General features: G+C 40.3%; 1 protein-coding gene across 1 annotated transcript in view; it reads right to left on the reverse strand.

Annotated features, from left to right (window-relative positions):
- Positions 1-7,080, reverse strand: part of MTSS1 (MTSS I-BAR domain containing 1) — a gene marked incomplete at its 5' end in the record, with an annotated part of 109,933 nt that extends 102,853 nt beyond the window's left edge. Inside the window, 2 exons of the mRNA XM_029086680.1 lie at positions 4,223-4,296; positions 7,019-7,080. Of these exons, the coding sequence (XP_028942513.1) occupies positions 4,223-4,296; positions 7,019-7,080 (136 nt within the window). The remainder of the gene's footprint in view (positions 1-4,222; positions 4,297-7,018) is intronic.
- Between the last annotated feature and the right edge of the window lie 2,788 nt (positions 7,081-9,868).

Consider the following 9,868-nt stretch of genomic DNA (forward strand, 5'->3'; position numbering starts at 1 on the left):
GCATTGCAATCCATGGAATCCAACTGGCCAGAGAAAGCCATGTGATACACTGAAGCGTACCTTGAAATTATTTAATCTGCTAATATCAAACACCTATGTATATGTAAAACCCTTCAATATGAATTAAAAACAAAAAACCCACAAGACTGGATATCAGCTGCCTCATTAACAATCTCACTTTGAAGACCAATTTTAAGCTTCAGGGTAAATCAAAGCTTTTAGATCATCTTTCCATAAGTTTTAATTTACACCTGTGAAGATACAGGTAGGCAAGACTGGCACAGGTTGTTTTTTTTCTCCACAGAAGCCACTGCTGGTGTATTAAGTAGACACAGAAGTGTGCATGTCTTCACATTAATCTCCCTCATAACACAAGGAGGACAGTTCCTCTTCTCTTTCTTTCCTCCTCTACTTCTTCAACCTCCTGAATTCTAGGACTTATCTACAAAGGACATTCAAATGCAGCAGAAGCAGAAAAATACTAGTATGTAAAAAGCAAAGCAATTTACATACTGTTCAAACCCAGCTTACAGTACGTTTATAAGTGATATATGTTTATATTTGGGGTGCACAGTTCTTGCTTTTGTAGGATAATAAATTTTTAATGCACAAAATATCAGGAAAACAGCTATTAAATTAAATCAGACTTAAATCTCTTTCAGGCTTCAGTTCAAATTGATGTGGATAAAACCATTCAAAATATCAGATCCTGAAAGACTTAAGCCATATGAGAAACACCCAAACTAAAACTCATAAGCACACACCTCCTCAAAAGGAAACTTCACTGGGGTTTAAAGGTATCCTGGAGTATTTATTTAATTTAATATTTTGTGAGTATTCTCTTTAATAATCATCATGAGAAATAATACCAGATTCCACTGCAGACTATCAGGTTCTGCCAGGCTGTATGCCAAACAGATGTAGCCTGAATAATGCAAACTGCTAAATAGATGCGTGTATCTTGTCAGAGCTCCAAAGTCAAAACATCTGAAGGAATTTTGTTTTTAAAGATCCCTGGTACCAGCAAAAACCAGCACACACTGCTATATAGCCAGCATTGTTAGAGAATTAGCAATGTAACTTGACAGAGTTCCCCATCCAAATGATGTTTTTCAGATGATCAGACCCACAGAAATAAAACCTTTTGGCGATAGATGCATCAGAACTACTTTCCCCACGTTTTTCCTTGTCAGGCTGAAATCAAAAAGCATTTAACTGAGGGAACTAAACTGAACTCAGAGAAAAAGAGAGACTAAACTTTTGGTTGATATGCATCTAAATGGAGACTCCAAAGAAGGAAGTAAAAGCTGAAATGAGCTGGTGGGGAAATTAATCTGTGTATTGAGTCACCACAAAACACCAGGTACTTCACATGCAGGGCCTTTCCTACCTCAAAAGCTACAATGTGAGGAAAATAGAGCAAAGCACGGGTAATCCAACTAACCAACCACAGGTTTTACTACAGGCAGAGCTCCAATATTATCCTCTATTTGAGGAATGTGAAGATAAACATCATTACTGTTGCAGAATTAGAAGGAAGTAAATGACACAGAAAGAAAGAGGTGCCAAAAGGGAAAAGCCAATGTTTGGAAACAGCAGTAATGGCACAAGAGGTAAAGAAAGACATCAGCTGGAACAAGGGCTGGAGTTGATGGAAATAAGCTCTCAAACTTCAACACTTGGTGTCTGCAAAGGTAATCATCTCCTCTTGCATGTGTGTGGACATGTACATCCACGTGAACACTTTTTCTTCTCTCAAAGCTAACGCTGATGCAAACAGATTAAAGAGTAGCCAGAGAGTGCTTCTGCTGACGGATAAAACGCTTTCATCAGCTAGACCAGAGGGTCTTAAATGTAACAGGCCACTTTCTGTAAAACTATAAGTAATTACAAATAAAATGCAGCACCCAGCTTCACAGCACTTCAGTTATCCTACTGGATGGAACTCACTGAAGGAACTAACACTGTCCCTCCAGAGCGGGCATCTGCTTCAGCAATTTCATATACAGTTCCCCAAAAGAAGCATTTGGGTCATGCAATGAGAAACCAGCCTTATGATTGAAAATACACCAACCCTCCCTGCCTTTGTCGTGGAAAGTGCCACACAAGTCTTGTATATCCCCAAAAGTTGAACATGAACTTTGCTGACTTTGATTAACCTGTTAACTGCGAACCCCCTAAACAGTGTGAAGCACAGCCAGGTGTTTGATTAGACAATCGAATACATGATTTTATAAACTGTGTAACAGGCAAAATTTAACGAAGAATTGTTCCAAGTTAGATAACTCCTCAAAGGGAAAACTGAGTCCATTAAAATCTTCATGTCAGAGAAGAAAAACACTAAGTTTGTTTGGTTTTTTTTCTGAATATGGTTGTTTATCCTAACAGCAAAACACAATTTCATGAAATTGTGACCTGGTAAGTCATAGGGAGTTTTGCCATCACCTTCAGCGTGGCCAGGATTTTCTCCCTGTCCACAGCAAGCCAGAAGGATTTGTATTTGTTGAGGGACCAATGTGCATCAGAGATGCTCCAAGGCAATAGACCACTTATATGTAAATACTCAAATGGGCATGAGTGGAAGTTGGGTTGGGAGGAAGATCAGAACCACCAACCAGCTTGGAATTTTGATTCTTTGCCCAGAACATCACTTTCTAAAAATAAAAACAAATTTCCCTTCTATCCTTTCAGCCAGGGAAGGCAGAAAGACAGAACAGAGGAGCTATACAAATTTGGCAGGCCCGGATTTATAGAGCTCCTTTTGTAAAGGCTGCGTTCGAAGAGATAAGAGACAAGACACGACACTTGTTGGACATGGTCCAAATAACACAGCAGAAAGTGAAAAATACCCTTCAAAAACCCACACAAGCCATTTTTGTTTGAGAGTAGGAGAGTTTCCATCATTCTGGTATCTGAATGCAAGTTCTATCAGCCTGCCAGCACAGCCAGAAGACAAGTCTCAAGGATTTTGGGAGGGTTTACTTTGTTTTCCCTTTGGAAGATGGAGAAGAAACTGATGAGAGCATGCTCGAAAGAACGGCATGTTAGGAGTTCTGCCTTGGGTCTCATCCTTAGTTTATTCCACTTTATGGTTTGTTTATTATTTTATGTGAGTAGATTACCCATCATTTACAGAAGGTATGCATATAATTAGGACCTTCTTATCAGAAGGTAAATATTAGCTTTAAGAAAGAAAAAGTACTGTTCCCTCTTGTCATTCTATGGCTTGATACTTGCTCCAGCAGCTGCTACTGCTCCTGTTAGCCAGAAATGGAGGGAAACAAATGTCTGGCTGAGCTTGTGCACTGCTAATGGAACGCACGCTCTTCACGTTAGCAGTATCACTTCCTTACTCTCCAAGGCAAATGTCAAGGACATATTAGGACTTTAAAAAAAAACCCAACAACTTAAAAAACCTCTAAGGTTAGAAGTGACCAAAAGCTCAACTCAGCAGTGATATATGCACTTTGGATTTGTTCTTCAGCAACAGAGCCTGGGGACACAGTGACCATGGGGAATGCCCCAGTGCTGCAGGGACATCTGCATGCGATGCCTTGGTCACTGGGCATCCAGCACCACAGAGAAGGAGCCTTTTGTTTCCTTCCAACTCAGCAGCCTGGAAAGATTGTCAGCTGCACTATTTTGGCCTCCATACTCACCAACAAGCTTAGACTGTTGCCCAGAGAAGTCCACAGCCCAGGAAAATTAATTTTGACCAGTAAAGTCAGACTTAAAGAAAAGGAGGGACAAAGACTTTCCTCAAAGATACAAGTACAGGCTACTATCGTCATCATCTGCAGACCCCAAAGGCCACAGCATCAGCTGGCATCAGCTCTATCTTCCCCACCCCTACACTTATTTACACCAGCTGAATATCAAGCCTTTTACATTTACTTAAGGTACAGGAGCGTCAGTGAATACAGATTTCAGCAAGTCTTACTTTCTAAAATATTATTCATCAACACATAATTCAAATGGTAATTAAGAAGTGTTCACATGATTGATGACACATTTAAATTACAGGTTTCCAGCATATTTTTTTTTGGCAAAGAAAAGATTACTTCCTCTTTCACGTGCCGCTTTTTCAAAGTTCCAGTCCATCCAACAGATGTCTCACAGATCTGCTTGTCAATGTAACAAGTTAGACTTTTTTTTTTTATTACGACAAATGGTATAAACCACACAGCATTCTGTTAAACTCAATATTGACACATCTGCTTACCACGTGTGTTAGTAGCCATGTCAGCCACTTTCTGAAAGGCGTCCAAAAAGGCAGCAGCTGCTACTACTGTAGTCCTGAAATGCATACAGATAACAAAACATTAGCAGTGTCTCATTGCTGCCTATTTAATTATTGCCAAAAACATTTAGGCTTATAAAGAATACCACTGTGAACTTGCAGAGGCCACAAAAAAATATCCTCTTTTATATCTGAATTTAATCTTTTTCTTCCTTCGTCTCTTAATCCCTTCCTCGCTTTGTGTTAGCACTATGGACTTGGAGGCAGCCACGCTAATTCTGTGCTGTGAATTGCACAGGACAGGTGGCATTTCAAAAGAGCACAGCCATCCCCTTCTAGCTGATTTCCTCTGATGAACTAATATTAAGCAGTCAAACATGAAAAACAAATCTACACACATTATTCTGCACCCATTAGTGTACAAATTACAGCCACTGCTATTTCCTGGGAACATGTATATTTTAAGAACAAGCATGCAGGACCTGTCTTTTTTCTAGGACCTTGGTCAAACACTTTCCTGAACTTCTCATTTGAGGAGTATGAACATCCCTAGAAACAGAAAATAGTAACTTCTGGAAATCAGACTGGTCTGGAGTTCATGAACAAATGGGAAAGAGGAAAAACTGAAAACAAATCTCAAAAAACTCCCAAACCAAAATCCAACCCCAAAATTCCAAAACAAACTAAACAAACAAAAACCCCTTCTGGTCCAGTGTTCCTCCAAGCAAGTCCCTTCCCGAGAGGTACATCAGCAACCCTGGAGACTCCACAATCCAAAGTGCCAGCCCCGCTAGCCCCACCTCCCTCCAGGTTTGGAAAGCACACGCAGCCCACAGGTCTGTTCAAGTGGACAGCAAGCGTGAGTTACAATTTTCCAAACACGTTTGTTCTACATACGCAGCCCCTAGAGCCCAAAGCACCTCAGGTCGGAACCAGATTTCTGATGGTTTATAGTCTGGCTGACCCAATTTAACTGAAAGTAGGCCAGGGCTCTACAGGTAAAGCTCAACTGTGCCCTCTCCACAGTTACCTCGTGGTCCTGTTTCTGCACATCTTTTCCACCAATAACTCTAGTTTCCTCTCCTGACGGTAACAGACTTTCCAAGCAGAACCCTGAAGGAGGACCATCAACTTCACCTTTTTTTCAAGAGCTCCTTGCTAGCCTCAAAATACCCATGAGACCTGCAGGAAAGTTGATCCTCAGCCAAAAAGACCACAGGACTGCTTAATTAGGTCAGATTTTATGCAAGTCTCGCTCCAAATATGCTCAAGATACAGAGGACATAACTGGCAGTGTAGTAAATGCCCTACTGTCAGCACAAAAGATTTGAGGGCAAAACAGACTTGAGAGGACCAACCAAATGCATAAGGAGAAGGGAAAAAAAAAAAAAAAAAGAAAACCCAACAGCTAGCTCTAGCAATATTGAGCCCTGAAACCAGATAACCTTTTCTGGGATTTTCTTTAACAGTGTTTGTGTTCTCAGTCTTCCAAACTTGTGGGTCATGCTGTTATTCGTGTACCATGTTTGTTAATTATTAATTATATTGCTAATAACAAAGTTCCATTTCTCCAGTAACAAGATCCAGGAAGACCTGGCTCCAGCTCAGATGACATCTGCTCTCCTTTACCAGAGCACACAGAAATGAACCAGTGGCAAAAGCCTCACATTTGCTAGAAATGAACAGCAAATCCTCAAACAGAAGCTTCCAAGCTGCCTGCTTGCATGTTCCTGTAGCTAGAAAAGCACTGCATTGATTGAATGCAACACCACAGGACTGGGAAATAAACAAAACTATCCCTCATGCCTTCCCAGAAGGCCTGTGTTTAAAGACTACAAAGGGCTAGGAAAGTTCTCCATTTCTCTTCTTTCTCTACTTCTTCTGCTTCTTCCACACTCACTCAATGTGACGTGATTGCTGGAAAAGGAAAAACCACATGCAAGTGTGATATTTCAGGCATTGCATGGCGTGGCAGAACAGCATATTCCAGCTGTTTGGGGCAGATAAGCCTAAACCCACCTTCTTCAGGAACGGTTCACAACGCAAAACCACAAAATAGACCGCCAATAACCAGACCTGTTACCACCGCTGCTGCTGCTGCTGCTGCGAAAAAAATGCTGATGCTCTGGAGAGCACAGTGGAGACCAGGGTATGGGGAGAGTTGTGAAGAAGTGGAGCTTGGATTCATATTAGCAGAAAGAGATTTCACAAGTGAATGAATTCTAGAGAGAGCAGAATTGCTCTGAGCGTGAGACATATGGTAACTGTTAAGTAACCCAGAATGCCATTTGCAAAGTATACCCCAATAAAGTAAGTTTAGTCGTCACTGATAAATGATGCAGCACGGGAATATCCTTCATTTTTAAGGCAGAAGAAAGTGCTGTTAAGACTACCAAAGACTCTTTAATATTTTGAGCCCTCTTCTAGTAAAATCTGCTGTATTCTACACTAATAAAAAGGACAACATAGGGCTAACTCCAAATGTGTGTTCACTAAACAACAATAAACTATCTTTCCAATTTTCCATCATAAACCATGAAATTTAGCTCATTTTATGTTTATTATGTACAGCTGGTGGTAGATTATATATTTTCCTAAATACATTAAAACTGCAGTAGTAGTACGTGAAAAATTACATATATGGGTGTTGACTAGGAAATATTCACAGTTTTACTAGGACATGCTTAGCAAATTATCCTGACAGAAGCTGCATTTAATCTTAACGTTTGCACACACACGGAATTGTAGGGAATCTTGACTGTGTAATATAAAACTTACCGAAGCTGAGACTGTAGTTTCCCAGCCTTATTTATAAAATCTTCCCACACTGGGTAACTTCCCTGTAAGAAAAACGAAACACAGGAATGAACACTTAATTTGAGCATTCTGCTTTTGATACTCCAGATCAAATGAAAATAGAAGCCAAGCTATAACTAAGACTTTACTAAATCCTAATCCATTAACACCAAAATATTTTCCCAGCAAGTTCTCCCACATCCTTAGACACCAATCCTAAGCAGATGGGATATCAACTGGTTCTGAATCCAGATGAAACAGTAGATCCTCTGAGAAGGCTTTACAGATTTTCCAAATAGAAACACTGGGGGAGAAGAGGGATTTCAACCGAAGTAAAGAAACACCTTACTTCAGAGCAATACAGCAAAACCAAATCTATTAGAAGTGGGGTGCTAGGATATTGCAACAACATGTACAGACAAGCTCCCAAAACCAGAGGCAGGATCGCAATGCAGTTGTTCTCTACAAATGGATTATCCACATCATTACCAGGTTCCCATCCTCTTTTAAATAAACAAACAAACAAATAAATAAATAAACAAACAAATGATATTTTTAAATCCTTTATAATAAAGGTCTGAGTTGACCAAGCGACCACCTCAAACACTGTCTCAAGGTAACCAGGCCACCAGGCACAGAAAAGGCACGCTTGCCATAAGACAATAAACTTTCCCAACAGATGTCCTATCACTGCAAGACCTGCTTCCAAAACAGTCCCGAATGACCTTGGAGCTGTTTTCTGAATTGAAGCTGATAAAGCAGCAGAGCATTGAGTGTATGCAAAGTTTTTAAGAAGGTTTAATTCTTCTTGACTTCAACTTTCCTCTAAACTTTTTCCTCATTTTTAAAAAGGGTATTAAAAGCCCATATTTCCATCTGGAATATGGACACCAAGTGTTCTTGCAAGTTCTGATCTTTATTTTCCAAAGTTAAAAAAAAGGTGGCACTGATTTTTATGGAAAAAAAATCATCCTTTGTTAGACCAAAGAAAGGTTAACTTGCTCTCTGCAGAGCAAGTGCAAATTTTCTGTTAACAGCAAAAACCGTGCTAGAAAGAAACCACAAAATTTCCCTTTGATTGGAGTCTAGAGAGTAAAATAAAATATCCCTGCTCCCTTTAATAAAGGTATAAGACTTGCTGTTACCAGAGCAACAACACAATAAAACCCAGATAAGGCAGATCCTCAAGGCTAACATTACCCCAGCTCTGACTGGAAGAGGTTGCAAGCAAGTGTAGTTGCTTGTAGCAAACTCAATCCACCCTGATAAACTGGTCTACTTTTTCTGAGTAAAACAAAATCTATTGCCATGTCTTGGTCAAGGCAAAGACAGCCCCTTCCCCGAAAGCTGACAGCCAAATTCCAGCTTTTGGTATCTCCTGGCAAGGCAGCTCCCAGACATTCCTTGGGAAGCCTACTGGTACCAGTACTGGTACTGGTACTGTTCTTTTTTCAGCTAAAAGAAAAAAAAAACAAAGCTAGGGGAGGAGCACCTTGACACCTACAATGTAAAACAGGTGTTCATAAAATCTCATTATACCTATACATAAGGGAGCCAGTGGGAAATGCAGAAGGGGAAAGAGAAAATAAAAAAGAGAAAATAAAAACTACCTGGGTGGTGAGACCTAGAATATAAAGTAGTTTTTGCTAACAAAAGCTGACAAAAAAATGAAAGAAACCCACCAATTATTTGAAAGAAGGAAAAAAAATGCTATTTCTTTAAACCTATTAGTCTTACTGGAATCCCTTACTCTGGACCCTGTCTCTCAATGTTTGTCTGCATGCCGTATATGCATTATGCATGTGTATTCCAGGAGCCCTGAAAGCCCTGACAATTAACAGCAGGGCCTAAGGCTTTACTGGATTCTCGAGCAAAATGCAAGCCGGCAAGCAGAGGATACCAAAGCAGCCTGATTATGTTTCCATCTCGGTGGTGTATTATCCAGTTAAACGTGCCTGATGGCATGGCAGGAGATTGACACCAGCCTTGCGTTTAGCTGCTTCACAGGGAACCTTAAGACACTCCTATCAAAACACAGCTCAGGAAGAAAACACCTTTTTTTTTGTGGCGAGGCTGGCCACAAAGCAAGCAAAATTGGAATAGTCACCAATCATTTCCATAAGTATTTATTCTTTGTCTTTAAAAATGTTGTTCTCTTCAAGCCAAGTCTACTTAAATAACCTGTGACAGCTCACTTAGTTTGCTATATTTGTTTTGTTGAAATCAGTGCAATCTCTTCACCTGGGCACTCCTACACTGGCCAAGAGCACCTGATACCATTTTGAACAGCAGAAAAATGCAGCAATTTTTTCAGAATGTCACTGAATAAATAACTTTGGTGGTGGGTTTTGTCGGTAGGGTGTTTGTTTGGTTTTCAATTGTTAAAGAAAATCTTTCAGCAGTTTTGCACCAGTGACATGTATTCCTGGGTTATCTGCTCAGCTTGAAGCACCTTGATCTGCTTTCTGCAACTCTGAATTCTCTCGAATAATCTCAGCTGAAAATTAAGAGGAGTTTATTTGATCTGTGTTCCAGTAGAATTTGTTTTCACTTTTCACTACCGAAGCCACATCTACAAGCTCACCTCTCTCTTGTTAACATGCAACCCAAGTCTTGCACATAAATTCTGTCATCCCTTTGAGCTTTTCCAAAAAAACACCTCCAACACTACACCCCTGCTGAAACCGAAACCCCCCTTGCTTCCTACCTACAGCAGAAGTGCACAAAACCTACCACTTCACAGGACCTAATAACTGGGGTTTTATCCCATCTCCAGCACCTAGGAAGCAAGGACGCCATTTAGTGATCACAGAATCACAGAATGTTGGGGAT

The sequence above is a fragment of the Antrostomus carolinensis genome, unplaced genomic scaffold (genome assembly GCF_000700745.2).
Source record: "Antrostomus carolinensis isolate BGI_N321 unplaced genomic scaffold, ASM70074v2 scaffold5619, whole genome shotgun sequence".
NCBI lineage: Eukaryota > Metazoa > Chordata > Aves > Caprimulgiformes > Caprimulgidae > Antrostomus > Antrostomus carolinensis.